The following is a 23,698-nucleotide window of genomic DNA, read 5'->3' as shown; positions in this document are numbered from 1 at the left end:
TATTTAATATCCAGCTGATTACATCGTAGTCTTAAATTGTAGGCTAGAAATATTAGTTTCAATGTAAGCAGTTGTAATTTCTTGAAAGGTGGACTTAAGCACAGGTTCACATATTAAATATATGAGCCTGCATACTGTTATAGTAACAAATAACATTTAGCCTTTGTCCAGAAGCCAAAGTGATACTTGCGTTCTAATTTACAAAAATGTAAATAAGGAATTATATTAATACTTGCATACTCACAAATAACAATTAACATGTTATCTGACCCCAAATATAATGTTATTCATAGGTTGTCATTATAACCGAAGTAAGTTGAAGTCATATTATTATTCACACAATACGTAAACATACTCGTTTATTGGTTAACTGGCTTTATGTAACGTTCTTGTTACTGAATTTAATGACAGTTTAAGGACAGTTTCACAATATATGCTGATAACATGGCATATTATACATCTCAGAGGACTCCATGTAATGATTCGTTTTTATATCAATACAATTCAATAGATTAGTTACCACACCATAACAAGAAATATCCACATCTTATATCAAGTATCCATATTATATAGAGATGCGACAATATTATGAAAAAAAAGTAGTAACCAGCCCACATAAAAAATAACCACAGTATGTAAGAAATATAAAAAAAAACATCCAAAGAAGTATCCACTCCATAATATATACATGTAATTTAACGAAGTAACCAAACCATAAAGAGTGACAAAACTATTGAAAAAAAAAACATCATAGCAATAATTATCCACATAATATAACGAATTGACCACATCCTCAAATGAAATATCCACGTCATATAAAAAAGTATCTACATCATATAAAGAAATAACCACGCCATATATGCAAACTATACGAAATATCGTATCAGTGTTTTTTATGCGTTGGGTGAAAGGAACTGCAATCAGATAGACTTTAACCTATCTACAGAAAAATCGGATCAGCTTGGCTATATTCCCTGTAAACAATGACGGAATCACACGAAGTGTAACGTATAAAGAGAACAAAGGAAATTTTTTGTATGATTTGAATCTAGATTATACGTTATTTCATTGATTATACATGATTGCATAGTGATATTTATTTGACAAATTGTGCACTACACGGAAAACAATCGATCATTGTACTACAAATTACCAGTTTAAGCAACGATATGACAATTTTCTTAAAAAACACAAGCCATAAGTTGTTGTAATTCAGCAACCTCCACATTTTACCGAATAACATAATTGTTTAATCTCCTTATGTCTTAAGTAATATATATTGGTGTATATATTGATATATGTTTTGAACTTTTGTTATATGATAATAACGGTCAGTCAATGACCATTTAACCACAGCATATGTTTTGCTTGTTACTTCCACCCAGTGCATAAAAAGAAGTTAGCTTTTCAATATTAAGAAAGCAACCACACTATATCAATAAGTCAAAAGAATTAATCACATCATACAAAGAACTATTCTAATCATGCAAACGGCAATCACATTATATCAAGAAGTATCCACATACCATAAAGAAGTAACCATGTAATATCAAGAAGTATGGCCTGTATTTTTGAGTCGTGGGTCTTTTTGAGTCGTGGTTATAGCAATCGCGTGAACTCACTTCATGCAACATTCGCACATAATGCAGTTCGTTCCCGTAAAACGTTTTCACAAAGTCGCCATCGTTTTGCTGATAAAAAATGCGACAAAAACAGGTAAATATTTTATATATCACAACTCGATACGTTCTTATCATATACAAACATTATTTCCTCCTTTATGTATTGTTAATAAATTGTTTTGAATAGCAAACAATTGTTTATTTATGAGTATTTTTTATGCTACATCGTCTCTTGACATATTTTTCTCGAGAAAAAAATATCCCCTGCAGTGTCAGTTTTAAGACTATTTGTATCATGCAAATATTGCAATTTAAACAGGAAATCGGAATCAGCGACTCACTAAGGACCTTATTTTCAAGATGGATGTTCTACATAATCTATTATTTTTTATGTTTACAGACGATACATATCTAGAAAACAAAGCAACAAATATAAAGATATAATTATGTTTATAATAATTTATGATCATTTCTTTATAAAATATTTGTGATGATACACCTTTATGAAAATTACCTACGAGTCAAAAGGTATATAGCATAATCACATCATAAAAAGAATGAGTCACATAATACAAACCGGCAACAATATTTTAATAAGAATTAACAACACCATATAGGAAGTAATCACATAATATAAACAGGTTAGCAAAGCATATTAAGAAGTAACTACATAATAGCACTACTGATTGAATTAACATATAGACCAAGCTGATAAATACATTAAAACAGTGTTTTCGGACCAAACACTGCAAATTATGTACCTATAAAACCAATAAGACATCAAATGCGTGTCTTCGAAATCGGTGCGCTTCATGCGCGGCACATAATTCCGCCATAAAATACATAAATACAATAATATTTTATCTTAAAATTTATCAAGTTATTAATTTTACATAGTCAAAGTGAATTATAGATAAAATGTTATATAGAGTAATTTAATTGTATTATTTAATCAATCAGACACTCCCGTAAGAAGAACCATCATACACAGTTTGTGAGATTGGCCTGATTAAATCATTGTTCTGATGACAAACTATAACAAACACTTAATTACAGTTACAATTACTTCCCTTCAACAGCTCTTCATATAAAAGATACAGTAGGAAAAAAAAACGTTGCATAAAATAAAGTGATTTAGGTAGGAAATTGCCATAAACAAATTACTGTGTTGATACAAAATAAACGGCACTCAAGTCAAGTCAAGAAATATTTATTTATAAAGTCGGGTATTTCAAACATGATAACACAAGCTCTGAAGAGCTTTCAAAGCCGACTAAACATATATTAATGAAGGTATTGTAAATTGAAAATAGTATACGCATACTATTATCATCTAGAGTAAAATGTTGATGCAAATCTGAATAAAATACGGATTACAAGAAGACAAGTAACTGTGTATCTTAAATAAATAGTTCGTTTACTCAGGGCATAATGTTTGTTCATTGAATCATTCTGACCATGTTTTTATCATGATTAGATCATAAATGTGACCTCTATAGAGGTAACGACGTTTTTCTAAGATTTGATTTGGTGGCCTAGATTATGGACGAACGAAATTACAGATGTTATGGCGAATATTCTGACTGAGGATCATCAAGATAATTCATACACGTGATTTCTATAGTGGTAACAATGTTTGTTTACGTTTTGAACTATTTACCTAGTTTTCGGACTCTCCTTACCTAGATTCGAATACGACCTAGATATTTTCAGGATGAATATTCTGTCATTCTCATTAATATTGGCTGAAAACTGTTGCTTTCAGTGTGGTAACGACTTTAAGAGTCGCACGACAAATGACGGACAACGACGGACAAAGGTTTACAACAACAGCTGCCTATAAGCACTTCTTGATCAGATTTGTAAAAATGAATAAACGTTTGCCTTTTTTCTAACACATTAAAACAACGGGACAAATCAAGAAACATCTTCGGTTTCTCAAGAACTTAATATTTTAGAATAAGCTTTGTACATTCGAATATAAACACAATTATGAAAAAATGGATACTGTATTCATTCCCGAACTAATTAAATTATGAACGAGATTAGCATTTGCAAGTCGAGAAAGGTTTTCAGGGTCTTTTTCTGTCTAAGGCTTGAATTGTGAAGTTCCCGATAAAGTAGTATTTTGGTTTTAAACTATGATTTTAATTCAAATTATATTACTCATTACAAATCTGTCTGATTGCTTCAAGTAAAGTTAAAGATATTTTGCAATATAAATATAAACTAGTAAATGATTAAAGGAATAATGAGACGCCAGAAACATTATCAGAACAGAAATTATTGAGTGTTGACCCCAAAAGGTATGATTGGAAGAAGCACAATAGTAGAGGTTCACGATATGACGATATCGACAATATATACAACCTCTTTCCTAGGATTTCATTGATTTTTAAGACAGTGATTTACACATCTAACTATAAGCAATCAACAAATACGGTATGGTCAGTTCTTACCCCCAGGTCATAATTTGAAAAACCTTAATGCAGAACTACGAAATAAGCTATAAAACCTTATATCATTTTTCTTGCGCATTACCCTTTCAGAAAGAACATTTATTTTTCTACGCCAATGTGACCAGTGTTGACCTAACGGACATCATTTGACCAAACTTATTACATGTCCACCACATAATGACGGAAACCAACAATCTAAGCAATCAGTATCACGGTTTGGAAAAAAGATGTTAAAAGTTTGAACTCTTAACATTTCATGAACACAAGTTATATCCAGTGCGGTGCACACTTAGATTACAAAAGCATGAGTTTAACTTATTGGTAGATAACTACCATAGGCGGTACAAATTTTCCCAGGACGGATCTATTTCATTCCAAATATCAACGATATTATATTTCTGGTTTCAGAGAACATGTTATAGTGTTATTTATTATATAAGTCTATATAAATTATGTGACGTATTCGGCATTGATAATTTTCACCTAAGGAGCATATTTTAACAAACACAGTAAAGGACTACTATACGAAGTTACAAAACAAATTCAAACCCCTGATCTTTGCCCTTTCAGAGGAAAAAAAACAGTTAAGTCTATTTACTATGCATAGTACCGCTCACTGACCCGTCCTTAGTGATTGTTGCTCTACGCTTCACACGCTACATCCAAAATGGCGTCCGCTGATGCTTAAGTATCTGATACGCTCGTAAATATTTCTGACAATATTTCAGTTTAATTCCTACCAAATTATGATAAACTAGCAGATAAAATTTTAAATAGAGGTCTTAATTATTAGTCTTTTGGTCGTTGATCTCGTGCTTTATAAGTTCAATCAATATTAAACTTTGACCTTTCGATTTTGAGTACGATTTATTGCTGGTTAAAATGACAGCATGATCTAAAACCTCGATGGTTTAATAAGTATTTACGGATTTAAATGCAATTGATAAAAAATATAAAAGCTGTATAAAGTGTATACGTTTATAAATAAAATAAGAAAACGTCAATTAAGTAAAAAAAATAGACGAAGTGATAATTCATTAACTATTCAATTTCTTATACAATATTGAGAATATTAACAGTTATTGAATTTGACAATATCAGCGACATCTTGTACAAGACTAAACACCTTTACAAGTATCGAATCAAACATGTCAATACAATTTATTAATACCAAAAATAAAGGTTTCATTACATATTGTTTACATTAAACCTTTAAATGAAAGTGTGGCTTTAACAATTTTCCGTATCTTAAGGCGCGAATCGTTTGCTAAAAACAATTAACAAAAACGGTTACACGTTATAATTCATAATGAAATACAAAAATATGTAGATAGCATAACTAATAAAGTCAATAAACACACACGGAAAGATCACAGTTTTAATGGAAAACTAATATGACATTCCACGTTAATTATTAGTTTCGTCTAAATCAAACACGATGTATAGAGAAACAAGGTATTTATAACCGACCAATGAGGTAAAAATTATGCAACTTTCAATTTACACAGTGCTATATGACAACAATATGGAATTTGGACAGTGGTAGTGTTTACAGGCCTGGAATATCATTACTTGTAATTAAGTTTTTTGGACATTCTTCTAATGCAACTAGTAAAACTGTAAAATAATGTTTATATTTTATGTTTAATAATTATTACACGATTATTCTGCGCTGTTATATGAATTTGCAGCCGTTAAACCTTCCGACATGATTTCATGTCGGAACGATGCTATTGCAAAATGACGTTAAACGATATGAGGTCGATGTATATCGACCTAATTATTTATAGGAGTAGTGGACGACCGCACGCTTGAATCCATTTTAAACATTTTTCTGAGTTTTTGGCTTAGGGAAGTTTATGAATTTGGCACCGTTCATTCTATCAGGGAATCGGGCATCGGCCTTGCATTTCCCCCACGCACATCTTCGTACCATTTTGAAATTATTTGATTAATACTTTCGTTAGCAACACTTTTCACTATCGATTTAACGAGTGGCGCGTGAACCGTAGCAACAAGCTGTCTGGCAGCGAATACAGTACCGCTATTTGATTGGTTGAAAATACAACTGTAGGAACTATGCATACAACTGAAGCCTTATTAACTTTTTTCCCATGCTATGGATGACATGATATTGCAAATCATGTTTAATGTAGAAACACACAACATACCAACCGATAAAAATCACCAGTAGCCTTCACAATAAGTTGCACGTCGTATGGACGCTTCACGTCGTATCTGCTTTTAATCAGGCAGATCAAACGTGACCGATGTTTCTTCACCGGTTGATAGCAGAACAGCCTTGACTGTGATTTCAGTACCACCGAAATACATGCTGATCGTAGCGCTCCCGACTTTCCCATTACGATCTTCAAAATTAACATACATTTCGCCAACACGAAAACACCCTGGGTCATCTGTAAACATTGGTTTCTTTTCTTTTGTAGCATAAATGATTGGAGTCGCATAAGTGCGGTCATCAAGTGGGCCATAGTTGTTCGATCCTGCAGCGTCTTCCACTGGAATAGACTGGCCTACTGTTACCAGCTTAGAAAATACACCCACGCAAAGTTTTGTGTTATCTTTTTCTATATAAAGCCTGTTAACAGGATGAATATATTCATTAAATGGAATACCACTTGAGATGCCATAAGTAAACCTAGCAATCCTTGACACAATACTCTGCTTGTTGTGTCCAAATATGACAGCGCCTTTCAAAACCGCCAGACTTGCCTCTGCAGGTATGATAATATGCTGTCCTCTGAATGCCTCTTTTATTCTGCGTTGTAGCAGTGGTGACTCAGAAAATCCCCCAACCATCACGATGTGTCCGATTTGCCTGTCTGCGTGGTTGCATATCAAGGTTGATAAATGTTCAATTATGTTATTTATCGTCGACTCAAACAATGATGCCATGACATTATACTCGATGCTAAGCTTATCGCGATTTCTTGATATCTTGCCTTTATATATTGATTTCTCAATTTGTTCCTCCAACGACGAATCTGTTAGTTTCTTCACCAACTTCTTTAAAGAAGAAGGATAACGTAATAAAACTTCTGACGAATCCTTGAATTCTCTCTTTTTCAGCTCAAATGTTGCCATTAGATCCAAATAGTCGTCCATGAATTCTTCTTTAAGCGCATTTACAACGCTACAACCTATAATAAAGTAAAAATTACGAGACTCAGAGTTCATTTCGGAACAAAGCTTCCTGTAAAACTGTAATAAGGACCTCCAGTTATGACAAAACATATACAAGTTTTGTAAACAATCAAATACCTTAGAGACAAAGAACATATTCACGATAAAATAATTGAAAATATGTTTATTTTTAATTGTGTTTCATTTTAATAATTCGAATACAGTTTTTTCAATCAATATAAAAATATCAATATACTTTTCCAAGATTTTGCTATATGGCTTGAATAAGCTATATGGCTTGAATAAACTAACAAATCCCTCAGTAAAAACAACTTAACCCGTTTTGCCCTCCAAAGGTAGTTTGATTACAATAAATTAAAACAAGAGCTCCGCGGTCAGAAACAGATTCCCCCCTAAACAGGGCCTTGACACAGGTTTTTGTGCAACAAACCTGACCATAAGAATTAATCTTATCATATCTAACACTCAATGTCACAGTGAACTGACCCCAATTTCTATATGGGCCATCTACTGTCCAAGACCAATCCACATGGGAAGTATCAAGACGCTCGGTGAATCAGTTCACGAGTTATTGATCGGATACGATATCACACATTTGACCTAGTGACCCCAATTTCGATAGGGACCATCTAACGTCCAACGCCAATTCACATGGGAAGTCGGTCCCTCCGTTCACAAGTTGTTGAACGAAAACAATTTTCACTCTTAGAGTGACAGTGACCTTGACCTTTTTCATAGGGAACCCAAATTAATTAGAGGTCATCAACTAGCAAAGGCAAAAGCACATGGCAAGTATCAAGCTAATTGGTCAATCCGTTCACAAGTAATTGATCGGAAATTTTTTCACTTTTATTGTTACAGTGACCTTGACATTTTATCTAGAGATCCCAATTTCAGAATGGGTCATCTACTGGCAAAGGCCAATGCACATGGAAAGTATCAAGCCAATGGGTCAATCCGTTCACAAGTTATTGATCGGAAACGAACTGGTCTACCGACAGGCAGACCGACAGACAGACAGACGGACCGACAGGCCGACCGACCGGCCGACCGACAGACATCGAGCAAAACAATATACCCCCTCTTCTTTGAAGGGGGGCTTAATAAATTTGTGTCAGCACAGTAGTGGAGTTTTCCTAAAGCTTATTTAAATATCAATTCGTTTAAGCAGAAACTGGAATAAACAATACGATAACCGATTATCAATTTCAATTTAATGTACCTGCTATCGTATCGATTAAGCGTTCAAACTCCAGATTGACTTGTGTCCCTCCCCAGGCGCCCCCGCTGGCTTTCTCAATTTCTTTCAAACGCATGTCAGAAGTAATTTCATGGACAGTGATATCAACGGTCCCACCTAAAAATGAATGAAATATACACAACCGAATGAGATTCGAGTGAGCAACGCACCACCTATGTCTCATCCGCAATCATGAAGGTGACTGATTTAGTGCTACATACGCTTTGGCTGGTACTTGTTTGTTTATGGTAAAGAATACACATGTAATCAACAACGCATTCAAGTTCATTTCATTGCGATGACATTATAACGAATTGTCGTTAAACCATTCAAAACAGAAAATTTTCCTAATCGGCATATTTACACATGTTAATATATCATACCTCCTGCATCACAAACAAGGTAACGCGTTCCAGATGGAAACATAGATATGTCAACGGAAGATGAAGTTGCTGTTCTCATCATTTTCGAATGACGACAGAAAATTGATGCCACCTCAGGTTCAAGCGCTATGGTTAGGTGGCCTGTCTCAATACCTGCCTGAAAACATTGAACAAACATGCGAATCATACGACATATCATACACAGACACTAGCTTATGTTTGATCACCGCATATACAAGCAAATTATTGCTTGATGTCATTAAACCATGTAAGACGAGGTAGGTTTCCTTAAATGCCGTTTTGTTGCCTAAAATGTGGCAAAGTTAAACATAGTCGATGCTGTCATAGGTTTACTTCTCACAAGATTCCTCTCCAAGTCGAAACAAATAACAGTTGGGCATACTCAAAAGACTTTTTTTTAATTCTTGTCGTAAAGAAATAGAGTGGTAGTTAAAACAGCATCATGTTTACAATAGTGTCCAGGTGTACACACATCAAACGGCTTTTAACAAACCTCCCGTGCAGCACGTCTCATAAACTGCTTGGCCATGTCGCTCCATATTGCAGGTACGGTGAGCACCCAATTAATGTCTGCTTTAAAGATGCTTCCACCGGTCCCATTCTCTAGCGTCTTGTACAAGTCGTCATGGAGATATTTTATGGTTAACGAGAACACGGTAAGGGCAGACAAAGGCTTGCCCGTTGCATCCTCGAGCATGTCATTTGTCTTCAAACCCTAGAGCATGAAAGTACCAAACATTCCATTAAAGTGTTTTGTTACGTTTCAAGTTCGTAATCTAAATGACAATATAAAATTTCAAAGACTATACACCACACAAAACTCGTCCCTAAAATAAAATCGTTTAAAGTAATTGATGTCATTCGGTTACATTTTGTGTCTTAACTATCACATTACGAAATTGTAATTTAATCCCCTCATGTAATGATTGACGACGTATAAGCCATTTTACAGGTATTGTTTTTAAAACTGATAAGTCTTTTCGTAAGTTCTTCATAGTCATGTATTAATGATCAAATCAAATGCAAAGGAATATATATATCACGACAAAAGAAAAATGCGAACACGGCATAAAACCGTATTTTTAGTTTCCAATGGGTATATGTACATGTAATAGAACACGTAGAAGTAAGTTATGTAAAATGACGAATAGTGTGAATAAAGGAAGTCATGAAATACTACAGAAAAACTTGGTCTGAAAATAGTGAACTAGAGAGATTACATAGACATTCTGACATGCTATATTTGCTTTGATACAATACTGCATAATTAGTTAAAACTGTGCGACACTTCAATTGTTTTCACCCAAAATGATATCATTTATTGCAAAAAATAAAAGTAAGATGGATTGTAATTTTCATTTAATTGCTAATCACTCGTACATGTAAAATTGACAAGTGGTGTAAAATATATTGTTTTAATATTTTAATCTAAAAGCTAATTTTAAGAGTTTGCATTAATTAGCTTACATGTGTGTGTCACGACCATTTTATTTTCTCACCCAGGCAACATAGGTTAAATACCTGTTTCCGGCGCATGTGAGCTTTGTTGGTGGTCACATTAAATAGTTGGACATTGCAGCTATAATTCAAAATCCGTCAAGCGTTCGTGAGTCTAGTAGGTAAGTTAGGATGAGTGATGAAACACACACCAGGTCCGAACACAATCTAGCCTTAAGCGCGAAAGGACCTCAATAATCTCTTGCAATGGTGTGAATTTAAAAATAATTTGGAAGATAATCATGTGAATAGAACTAACATGTGCGTGCAATTGTTTGATTAGAACATATTGGTTTAAGAGTTTGTCTATTTAACACTGCGATGGCGATTTTGTGCAGAGAGGCGGAGCCCTGTGCAAACATTTGCGGTGGACCCTCTAATGAATATTTGTGTACTTTTCATAAAAAAATATTCAAAATGTATACACAAATTTTTAAAATATATTTTGTATCAATTGGCCATTTTGTGCACAAGAGCGGAACCATTTCAATATAATTTCTGCATACTATATATAGACATATTTTTATATTAAGCTATGACATCCATATTTTGTAGTGAAGCGAAACAATATACATTTTTGTTATAGATTCCCCTCCAGGGAACATTTTTGTAAATGTTCATGAAAGAAAAGTGAAGAACTTAAGACAATAGGTCAAATATACAAAACTTAAACCTAAATACTATTTTAGCTCAAGCGATCATTGTGACCATGGAGTGGAACCTTACCTATACGTTTTGTCAATAAGGGTAAGACTTTTGTGTACTAGTATTTTAGAAAATCTAACCAAAACGTTAGAAAAATCGTATGTTGACATATTTTTATTGGATCTCACGCGGCCATGCTATGCAGTCAAGAGGGACAATGTGAACAATAAGCCGATATTTTTCGTTAAAATATCCGGTTTAAAATCAAATACAATATAGACAGATTATATGTTTCAAGTTTCACGATAATATACACTCACGAGAATGTCAAGCATTCGACAACAGTATCTGCACTAAAGGTCACTCATACCTCGCTCTCGAATAATTTCATCTTGAAATGCTTGAAGTAGTACCAGTCCTTGTGTTCATTTTTCTGTGAAAGTTTCGCATACTTATCCTCCGCTTCATATCCGAAAGCGTCTACAGTTTTCCCATCCGACCGTATGAGGACACATGTTGGAGCTGTAGAAAACAAATGATGCAAAATGGTTGATAAAATGCTAACATTTAAACAGGCTGAAATGCATATTTTTAAAAGAAATTAATACTTATATTCATAAATTAAATCGTTCACTAATTCGCCGCATGTGTTTTGATTTGTATTTCAATATGTTTCATATACAAACAAGGTTGGGTAAACCTAATATTACTAAGTCATAGAATATAACTGTAAATCGAAGCCTTGTGAATAAATAATAATACAGTCAGCAAAAGTAATAACGCTCTAAGTAGAAACTAATGTAGTTCTTGATTTATAACCCATTCATCTCTAGGCTACGGCAATGCGTAATCGAAACGTTAAAACGTGGCGCGATGCAACATTTTGCCGTGATTTGTGTTTGGTTGCGAACCCAAGGTTCCATCATGCAACGCAGTGTATACCTTTATTAGACATAAACTGGTCCGCATTCCAGTGTTTTGATTTAATCTGGGTGGGGTCCTGTTGAAACTCGTGTGTGAAGGAGTACGCCCATCCCGAGTAGGTCGTTCCGAAGTCTAGACTTGCTACCACTAGCACCATGGTTTCCGCAAACTAAACATTTGCGCATGCGTGGAAGTGATAAGTCGCGTTTTTTAAAGCTTATAAAATATACGAAATTAAGTGATTTATAGAATACATAAATAGTGAAAATTGGATTGTACTGGACGACAAATATACCGGTAACACCTTACTCATTTTATACAGTACAGAAAACATGAAAATGACAGTAAAGTCAGCATAAACAAACGATGGTCGGAAAACGTAGGTTGTATATGGATAGCCATTTGTAATTTTGTAAACAGCATTGCTCAGTGAAAACTCGAAGTGCACGAGATATTCATGCTCTAGTACCCTATGACACTCAATCCACGCACAATAAATGTTCAGCTATACTGAGCAAAATTAAAATGTAAACACATGTAGAGAGATGTCAGATATATCCAAAAGAAAGCATAGTGATTCCAGTGGAAGTGAATTAGACACCAGTATACAACAACAAAAAGACAAACAAACAATTAAACAAAAGAAAAAGAAAGGTAAAACACAAGAAATCATTACAGAAGAAATTGAAGTGACCATGGCAGAAACAGACATAAAAAAGGAATTGGCAGCAATAAACGAAAAGATTACAAACCTTTGTTCAGGAACAAACTCAGCCCTTAAACAAGTCATTGTGGATACAATTACCCTCATGAAAGACGATATTTTAAAATCTGTAATGCACAAGCTTGATATTCTTGAAGGCAAGCTCTTCGAAAAGGAGAAAGAGAATGACAACCTCAAAAGTAAAATAAACCAGCTAGAAAAACAATTAGTGACAACTAAAGAAGATGAAGCCCAAAACATCACAAACTTAAAGAAAATCCTGCATGATAAAACTGGTCAATTAAACGATCTCGAACAATACGGGCGTAGAAACAACATACGCATCTCTGGTATCTCTGAAAGTTTAGAGAAAAACACAAATGAATCTGCTGAAACAACCACCAATAAGATTTTACATATATTGAACGAAAAATTCCCAAAGATAAACTTACAAGAATCAGACATTGATATCGCCCACAGATTAGGAAAACCCAAAGACGGTCATTCACGTCCTATTATAGTAAAATTCGTATCAAGGCTGAAAAGAAATACCATCATGTCAAACAGACGAGAATTTAAAGGGACTGACATCTTCTTAAATGAGGATTTGACTCAAATCAACCAGAAAGTTCTTATGGCAATAAAGAGGACCAAATCTGACCAAGAAGCAGTCTGGTCGTGGGACGGGAAAGTACACCATAAAAGTGCAAGTGGGGACATACGAGTGATCCAGTTTGCCCAGTACAGAAACCTCATTGATATGAACATGTAAACATAACCTTATCTTTGTGCTGAAGTATACAGATGAACCGAGATGACATTGCAGAGCGTTGAACAGACACACACGTCAAGCGTAGATAATATCCGCTGCACTTTGGCTGATTATATCCAGCATATAGTTCATACACATATTTTGTAACCCCAGCTCAAACGAATGCCAGTTTGTAAAAATATCATAATCATGTATATACATTGACAAATTAGTGAATATAATCGATAATAAAACTTCTTCAAAGTATGACATATCTCATAACGCTATACTAATATTGTTAACAATAGCATTAGAATGGTATTGATGAATTAATATCAAAATGGAAACAAATATTAAATGTAGCTCAAAAATCGTGTATAAACGTGTATGTGCGTTAATGTGTACAGACATGCTTAGTGTAAAACAAGTGGGCATGGCTATATATTAAGTTTTAGTCTCAATAATAATAATTTAATAATTAATTAAAATTGATATATTAAACATTTAATGTAACTTAATTTAAACGCATGCGTGTTAAAACGTGTATGAGTGTTAAGATATATATACATGAATAGTTGTAAAAAAGAAGGTAAGGTTATATATATACATGTAGTATGGGCGTAAACGTATATATAAATGTTTAGTTGTAAACGAGTAGATAACGTTATATACAAATGTGTATATACTCGGTCCATATAAACACATAATGTGTAGTAAACACATTTAACTGTCATTGGTTAAACCTATCACCATATAAACACATAATGTGTAGTAAACATATTTAACTGTCATTGGTTAAACCTATCACGTAGAAAGTTAACAGTACGTGAGAAATATCACCAATGTTTATACTCTGGTTGTAAGTTGTTGTCTGAACCAAATTGAAGCACGCTGTATCGAACATGTTTTTAATCGATCATGCAAGTATATTATACGAATACAAATAATACGAACTGAGAGTTTGAAATTACTTGAAAATTATCGAAAAACGCTTTTTAAAAAAAGTGCTTGCTGTATACACTTACTTATTTTAAAAAAGAAGCGCGAATATAATAGTATGATGTGGCACTTTGATAAGGTAACACTTTTTTTTCACAGCGCATCAGTTATTTTTCAGTGTTTTTGCATTGTTTTTCTCTTAAGCATATTCAGAATTGTCGTTCCATGTTGTTTTGCATTTTTACAACTTATTTGCGTCATCCACGTAGTATTGTAAATGAATCTTCTATTTTTGAAATTTGTAAGAGGATACAGACATACTGCTGTTGTTGTTGTTTTGTTGCTGTAATTTTTTAAGGATATAAAAAAATGCATGCTGTTGTATGTTTTATAATATTTCTGTAACAATAAATATTCAAAATACTACAATAAGAAACTAAAAATGTTTAAATTTTGTATACTTTAAAATTTAAATGCAATTAGACTTAAATATAAATAAATTGTTTACTTATACGAAAAACTCAAATTAACTACCCTTCAATTACATTGATACTAATGCAACACAATAATTAATTTAAATCAAAAGCATAAAGTAAAATGAGCACTATAAAATATAACAGATACATGCCTAAATTATTATTACACAGCTGGTACAACTATTTTATCTCTATAAATAAGGTGACACTTTACATGCGGCGTAGCCATAATGTAACATTTATTGTTAGAAACTTATGTTATGTATTAAAAACAACAAGCACTCTAAAAAATGCGCACTAATATACCATTGTAATTAAATGCACTATAATATATGATAAAGTTTATCAAGAATAACGGTGTTAAAAAACCTGATGTTGTATGTTTATAATATGTCTGTAACAGCAAATATCCAAAGTACTTTCATATTTTTATATTAATTAAATTTAATTTGAAATCTAGATTTAATTATAAATAAATTGTTTACTTATACGAACATTCAAATTAACTACCTTTCTTTTACATGATTATTAGTGCAACAATATATGTAATTTACGTTATGTAAATACAACTATTTTATCTCTATAAATAAGGTGACACTTTACATGCGGCGTAGCCATAATGTAACATTTATTGTTAGAAACTTATGTTATGTATTAAAAACAACAAGCGCTCTAAAAAATGCGCACTAATATACCATTGTAATTAAATGCACTACAATATATGATAAAGTTTATCAAGAACAACGATGTTAAAAAACCTGATGTTGTATGTTTATAATATGTCTGTAACAGCAAATATCCAAAGTACTTTCATATTTTTATATTCATTAAATTTAATTTGAAATCTAGATTTAATTATAAATAAATTGTTTACTTATACGAACATTCAAATTAACTACCTTTCTTTTACATGATTATTAGTGCAACAAACAATGTAATTTACGTTATGTAAATTAAAACATGGCATAGCGTCAAATGAGGCTTATAAAACATATAATTTACATGCCTTAATTATAAACTATCAAGAAAACTCTAACTACCTATACATTTTTTTTCTTGGAATAAAACAATTAGAGCAAACAATTGTTACAAAAATCCCTACCAAGAAAATGGTGTGAAAATAGGTAAAGATAGGCATGCATTTTAGCAGAACACGTTATGATCTCTTTGTCCACTTTTGTTTTTCGCATTTTGTCATGGACAAAGGGATACTTAAAACGTGTATGCATAGTCGTTTTCTATTGTTGTTCTATTTGTCACATTTATCGTGTTAATTTGTGTATTAACGTTCCTTTTCTACGTTATCATTTTGTTTTTTTTGTTTTTTACTTTTTGATACAAATCTTTTCTACATCCATCTCATATTACTATTGAACTACCTCCAATAATTTGCAAACATTTCATGTGTAATTTTAAACATGACATTTTGCACTAGTAAATAATGTTTTTACACAATAAGACGATCTACGTTTTTACGACCACAATACAAAATGATTTCTTTCTATCTCAATATAAAAACGCAATATGCGTTCACACAACAATTGTTTTGCCATAAAAACTATGCACACTATATAAACAATCATCGATGGAATCCTTAATATCAACAGTTAATGTTCGCGGTTTAAGCAATAAAAACAAAAGATTACACATTTTTGAATGGCTTAAAGGTTTAAATCACTCAATATACATGCTACAGGAGACCCACTTATCAAAAGATAATTTTGAAAAATGGAAACAGGATTGGCCCGGGAAATTCGTTTATAGTGGAAATAAAACAAACAGCGAAGGGGTTGGGATTTTTATTCATCCTAAAAGCAATATAGAAATTATCCAAAGCACAGAAATTATAGAGGGTCGATTACTTTCTGCCGATATTAAAATTCAAAATAAAATTATCACATTAATTAACGTTTACGGACCAAATTCTGACGACATAACACTTTTTAATACACTACAAAACTACCTGCTCAAGCATAATGAAAAATCATACATCGTAGGTGGAGACTTTAATACTGTCTTGAACACAAATATAGATAAGAAGAATGGAAGTAATAAAACACACTCAAAATGCAGAAATATTCTTCTAAATATAATATCGACATGCGAACTAACAGATATTTGGAGAACTAAACACCCAGAAAAATTACAATATACCTGGCATTCAAATACAAAACCACCAATACATTGTAGACTTGATTATTTCCTGATATCTGAAAACTTATGTAACTTAATCAATATATGTAGCATAAAACCTGGATATAAAACCGACCATTCTCTAGTATATTTATCAATCAACGAATCTCTTTTAGGAAAAGGCCCAGGTTATTTCAAATTAAATAACTCTATTTTATTAGATATTGAATATCAAGAAAAGATTAAGATAAGTATAAACGATGTGGTAAATGCTAACCCAGACTCAAATCCGAATACAATTTGGGAAATTATAAAAGGTACTGTACGAAATGAAACTATTAAATATACGTCCTACAAAAAGAAACAAACCCAAATAGAAGAAAACACATTGGAAGAGGAGATTCGCCTGATCGAAAAACAAATGGTTTGCAATAATAATAATAATAATAATAATAATAATAATAATAATAATAATAATATAAATAACAATAACGACGAGCTTTCAGAATTAATCAAACAAAAACAACTGAAACTAGAACAAATTTATGAAACAAAAATAAATGGTTCAATACTTAGAGCTAAAGCTATCAAAATAGAAAACAATGAACATAATACAGCCTATTTTGCAAACCTAGAGAAGAGAAATGCCGAAAGAAAAGCAATTAATACACTTCTCGAAAATGGTAAAACACTTAAAACAAAGGATGAAATCATGGAAGCCGAAGTAAGATACTATAAAAACCTGTTTAAAAATGATTTACCAGAAGAAAAAGATGATAACAACATTTTTTTCAGCACTGAAATTAAAACATTAACCAACGAAAGCAAACAATTGTGTGAAGGAAAACTTAACGAATATGAATGCGGAATCGCACTGTTAGAAATGAGTAACAACAAAAGCCCAGGTTCAGATGGCCTAACAGTCGAGTTTTATAAAATGTTTTGGAACACGCTGAAGCCCTATTTTATAAATTCAATAAATTATTCGTTTGGTAAAGGCGAACTTACTGAGTTGCAAAAACAAAGTATTATCACACTTCTACCTAAAGCAGGAAAATTTTTAGATTATCTCGCAAACTGGAGACCTATAAGTTTATTAAATACAGACTATAAAATTGCTACAAAAACCATCGCGAACCGAATTAAAAAATGCCTACCTGAAATTATATCCTTTGACCAAACCGGATTTATGAAAAATCGATACATTGGAGAAAATGTCCGTTTGATATTTGATGTAATAGAACACTTAAATGTAAAACAAAAACCTGGACTGTTATTTTTTGCAGATTTTGAAAAAGCTTTTGATAGCCTTAACCATTCATTTATACTAAAATGTCTTAAGAAATTGAATTTTGGGTCAAGCCTGATTAAATGGGTCGAAGTATTTTACACTAACATAAAAAGTCTAATCATAAACAATGGGCATCTTTCAGATAGTTTTGAAATAAAAAAAGGAGTCAGACAAGGCTGTCCATTATCATCCACATTATTTATTATATGCTTGCAACTATTGTCAAACTACATTGAGCAAAATAGCAAAATTAAAGGAATAAATGTATTGGGAAAAGAAATAAAACAAACCTTCTTCGCCGATGACGCAACTTTTTTCATCAATGGATGCGAGCAATCATTTAGAGCATTGGTGGAAACCCTAAATGAATTCAAAAAGATATCAGGACTAAACCTTAATACCGCGAAATCAACGATATTACGAATTGGATCCTTGAACAAAACCAACATCAAATTCTGCAATGAAAGACCTTTTATTTGGACATCTCAAGAAGCAAAAACTTTAGGAATTACTTTTTGTAACCAAAGTGAGTTGAATTTACAAAATAATCTAATCCCAAAGCTAAATGAGTTTAACACATGTTTAAAACAATGGCAACACAGGAAACTTACCTTAATGGGCAAAATTACTGTCATTAAAACTTTTGCGTTGCCAAAATTAATCTACCCATTTTCAGTTTTACCAAACCCATCGAGCTCAATACTGAATAGTATAACAAACAGTATATTTAACTTTATATGGGACAACAAGCCGGACAAAATTAAAAGAAAAACTTTATATAAAAAGTATGAAAGTGGTGGTTTAAACCTTACAAACATTAATAAATTCTTAACTTCAATAAAAAGTAGCTGGATAAAAAGATATTTAGACTCAGAAAACTGTGGTAAATGGAAACTTTTATGGGACTTGATATTAAATAAATATGGAAACGAACTTATTTTTGAAAGCGAACTTAGTGAAAAAACTATAACAGAAATAAGCGGAGGTAACACTTTTTTCCACGACGTCATTACATCGTGGTCTGCAGCAAATACAATATACAAGTCACGACATTCACAAAAACGCATCAAAAAGGAAATAATATGGAATAACAAGTCAATAACAGCAAACGGAAAAACATTATTTTATCGCGATTGGTATGACAGAGGGATAAAATACGTATATCAACTTTTTGACTTTAGAAATAAAACCATGTATAATTTTGAAAACATTAAATACCTCTACGACATCAATAACAATGATTTTATGAAATTCAATACCCTAATCACATCAATCCCAAAAGAATATAAAACTGAAGAAAGCATTCATGACCTCGATATCAATCAACCAGACGAAACGTTGTCAAAAGCAATAATCAAAACAAAATATCCTAATAAATTCATATACAATATTCAGTTACAAAACGAGGACAATGACATTCTTGAAAACAAATGGAACACGAATTTTACCGATATAGACTCAACCACTTGGAAAAAAATCCATATTGTTCCCCACATTTCAACCATCGACATGTCTTTACGCAGCTTTCAATATAAATTTATCATGCGAATCGTCCCCACAAACACATATCTTTTTAAATGCAAACTAAGCAACAGCACATTATGTGATTTCTGTCAATCACATATCGAAACAATAGACCACTTATTTTGGGAGTGTCAACACATTCAAATAATATGGAAAAAGATGGAAACGTTTCTTGCCAGTCAAAACATATTAATTGAAATAAATAAAACTCATGCTTTCTTTGGATGCACTGAGAAAAAACTACACTCTGATGTTTTTAACTTTATTGTGATACTATAAAAATCTTTTATATTTAAAATGAAATACAAAAAATGCATACCAACCTTTCCTCACTTTATTGAATACCTAAATACGAGAATAAAAATTGAATCTGAGATTGCCCTTGTAAAAAATAAATATGAACAACACCAAAAAAAATGGATTCAATTTAGGTGAATCATACATTCTACAAACCACAAATAATGCTACCCAGACAAATTTTATGGCAAAACAATTTAATAAAAAAAAAAATCCTTCTAAAAACAATAACAAATACTTACAACAATTCCATTGAAACAAATCTTGTTGTAAAATATTTTCTTTACTTTTTCTAGATATAAAATCTCTATGTTTAGTAAACATAGTTATTAGTTTTATGTTTTTGCTATAAATCACAAAGCTCTTTATCTAACATTGGCAATGTAAACAATTTTTAAAATATAATCACGCATACGCTAAATATTTGATATGTTATAGTTCAAAATGTACATTATTATCATACACTTTCTTATGTTTTTCCGTATTCTAGTAATTATGGATGTAAACTACAATGTAAAGAAATGTGAAAAATAAATGAAAAAAAAACAACTAAAAATTAGCCAGTGAGGACAGTTTCTTTTCAGATAAATCGGGAACTGTGTACATGCAAGTTTATTGAAAATCAACTGTTCATGTATGTCGATTGTATATGACATACATAAAAGGAATGTCATTTTCACGGTGGTATAAGTATTGTCGGATTTAAACTTCTTGGTAAAAGTCTAATGTATATGATCATTGTGTTTTTATTCATTTATATTGTAATAAATAGGTAGCGGCTATTATTTATTTCTATATCCTCTGTTATTTAGTTTCGTTTTCGCCTATGTCGATAAACTGAATAACATTGTTACTGCACACTTAATCTACAAATGCATATTGAAATATTAACTATGTAAAAAATCAAACGCTACCATTATTTACACATCAGTCAGTTATTTTAATTAAACAAATAAACAGTTTAAAATACTTACGAGTGATCTTTTCTGAAACTGTCCTCCACTCCATATATTAATGTGACTTCATTATCACGTGCAACACATATCTCGGTTATGCGACACACTCAAGTACTTCGAAGACACCTGTAAAGTTATTTGCAAGTTGTGTAAATAATAACCTTATCAATATATTTGTATTTTATTATCGAAGTCTTAAATCCGTTATATATGCTGTTATTAAGTTCGTAACTTTAAATGTTTTTGTTTTTGTAATACGTATTGTTGTTGAAAAACAGATTAGGAACATTAATTTTCTAAAAACGGATATCTTATTTTAAAAACGAAAGTACAAGAAGGTTAAGTAATGCGTGTAACTCAAATTTTGTGTTCTATTTTTTTCAAAATTAAGATAGCGGTTTTAGAAAATTTAGTCTGGTAATCTTTTGTCAATAACGTTACGTAAGTCATTAAAATTTGATAAAGTATCGTGTGGAAGACATATTCAGTAGTTTATGGTATTGAGAAATATGTCAGTTTATTAATTAATGAAGTGGAAATTAACAATAACTATTCCCAAATTAAACGTAATATCTGTTGAAAAAAAAAGGAAAAAATCTGATACAATAGAAAGTTTAGTATTCAAGGTGCAGTATCAATGCGGTTTTCAGGGTTTACACACTTGCTGGACATAATGTTAACACACCGTTAAGAACTTTATTTTTGCAAATATCTGAAGTTATTGAAATACATTTGCATAAATCTTTAGCATAAAAGACAGTTTTTCTTGCAATTTATGCCGATATCTTAATGTAGAAGAATAAATCCTTGTATACGTCTGAAATCGGTGACAACATTTTACGTTTGCGTGAAGCATAACCGTGTAGTATTAATAGAATTTGAACAAGAAAACATGCTTATAAAAATAAAGAAATTCTGATGTATTTCACATTGTCGTAAGCAGCATTTAAATCTGTATTTTATGCACTAGTTGAAATTCGGAAAGAAAAATGGTTTTAGAAAGTTAAAAAGTTTATTTAAGCCCCACTTACCGTTGTGCTGAAAGCCATTAACGTTTAATTGTGATCCCCTACAAAGTCACATGATCCTCATCCTGGTATTGTATTTGGGTGAAATTTGAACGAGTCAGCTTGGTTTGTGGGTTTTCCGAAATGTAACAAATCCAGATTTAATATAGTCTACCGTAACAGTGTTCTGTGTGCGTAAAGAAGTCACAATTGTAATTTTTTTTGCGCAATGAAACAAAAGGTTTCATTCGAAAAATGGTTTTCGCTGAAATTCCTAAGTAGTCCGACAGATAATGGGATATAATGTAAATGTGAAATGGATTGGTTAGTTGGGAACCCATTCCCGATCAAGAATATGTAAGATGCTGGGCATCATTGATGGTTTTGAGAAATCCAAGATGGCATCAAATTACCGCCGTTTCATCATTTGACCTATGTGGTGATATACGTATGTCTTTATTTGGCATCTTCTTAACCTAAAATAGAATGACGTTGTGAAACTAAAGATTTTGGAAGTGGAATTTATCGATATAAATTCCCGATTATACCAAAATGGCTGCTCGTGTGATCGCTTATGCAAGTTATTGCGGTTAAAATTCCATTTAACTCATTTCAATATGAATGTCCTGCTACACAATTTGGAATCTTTGTCTTTGTAAAGTAGCATTTTGTGAAGTACATTTATTAGTATGCCTTTATTATCCTAAACAATTTCTTTAATGTATTATTTTACCTAAACATTAAGAGATTAAAGACAAATAAACACATTCACTTCATAATAGGTTATACACTAAGTGAGAACATCATGTACACATTTTCGTTAGATGATTTACATTGTAATAAGAGTTACATCGGGTAACAGTTTACTGAAGTTGCTTCCCTTTGATAAGTGTACTGTTTTATAAGATAAAAGTTACTATTTGTTTTACCACTATTATTTCCGCCGAAAGTTTTAATTAGAAATGTAGAGTCAATGGCATGTAAAGGGGCAAAATATAGTATTTAATAATAACGGGTCGAAGGAACCACGGATGTCAGTAGAAATGTCACAAATACATATATAATTGTCAATGACTTGAAGTTCAATTCAAAATGGATGTGTCCGCAAACCATTCAACAGAAACTGACTTTGGTTTTCCTTAAGATAAGCTTGTCTTAAACACAATGTACACGGACACCATAATAGCACACGTACAAAACTCAAGGTAGTATCATCTCAGTATGGTCAGAACGTCGTCGTGTGTACAAGTAATCTACAACTATATAGAGATACATTCAAGATTATGTAAGCATACCAATAGACGTTTCAGGATGTAATAGTTAATACGACGCCTCGGCGGGAACGCTTATGGCAAATACTGTGGCATATACTGGTTTGGAAGAGCTGCTTGAGACAACATTTGCTGGATTCCATTAACTACTAAATGGGAAGAAACTTCCACAGATCGTACGGTTATTTAGAAATTTCCACAGGTCGCACGGTTATGAAGACATTTCCACAGATCGTACGGTTATCAAGAAATTTCTACAGATTGAACGGTTAATAAGAATATATTCATTGACAATAATTTTAAGACATTTTATGATACAGAAAAGTATCTTCATAATACTTTTTTGCTGCTGCACACCCAAACTACGCGAGATAATGCCTTTATGATAAATGAT

The 23,698-nt window shown here is 32.1% G+C and overlaps 1 protein-coding gene across 4 annotated transcripts; it reads right to left on the bottom strand.

The window, feature by feature from the left end:
- Positions 1–346: 346 nt before the first annotated feature.
- LOC127881185 (heat shock 70 kDa protein 12A-like) lies at positions 347–21,352 on the bottom strand. Of its 4 annotated transcripts, XM_052428887.1 has the most exons (8): positions 21,045–21,352; positions 18,540–18,609; positions 11,975–12,125; positions 11,403–11,554; positions 9,384–9,605; positions 8,870–9,026; positions 8,469–8,603; positions 347–7,242 (listed from the first exon to the last, which is right to left on the bottom strand). In XM_052428887.1, exons 2-8 carry the CDS (start codon positions 18,567–18,569, stop codon positions 6,326–6,328), a joined length of 1,764 nt encoding a protein of 587 aa, XP_052284847.1. In that variant the 5' UTR covers positions 18,570–18,609; positions 21,045–21,352; the 3' UTR covers positions 347–6,325. The 4 variants fall into 4 exon arrangements, with proteins under 4 accessions (XP_052284847.1, XP_052284848.1, XP_052284849.1 ...); XM_052428888.1 differs by lacking the exon at positions 18,540–18,609; XM_052428889.1 differs by lacking the exons at positions 11,975–12,125; positions 21,045–21,352 and having other exon boundaries at positions 11,403–11,553; positions 18,540–18,625.
- Between the last annotated feature and the right edge of the window lie 2,346 nt (positions 21,353–23,698).

The sequence above is a fragment of the Dreissena polymorpha genome, chromosome 5, assembly GCF_020536995.1.
Source record: "Dreissena polymorpha isolate Duluth1 chromosome 5, UMN_Dpol_1.0, whole genome shotgun sequence".
NCBI lineage: Eukaryota > Metazoa > Mollusca > Bivalvia > Myida > Dreissenidae > Dreissena > Dreissena polymorpha.
The sequence above is the reverse complement of the archived record's forward strand: the minus strand, read 5'-3'. Positions and strand labels throughout refer to the sequence as shown.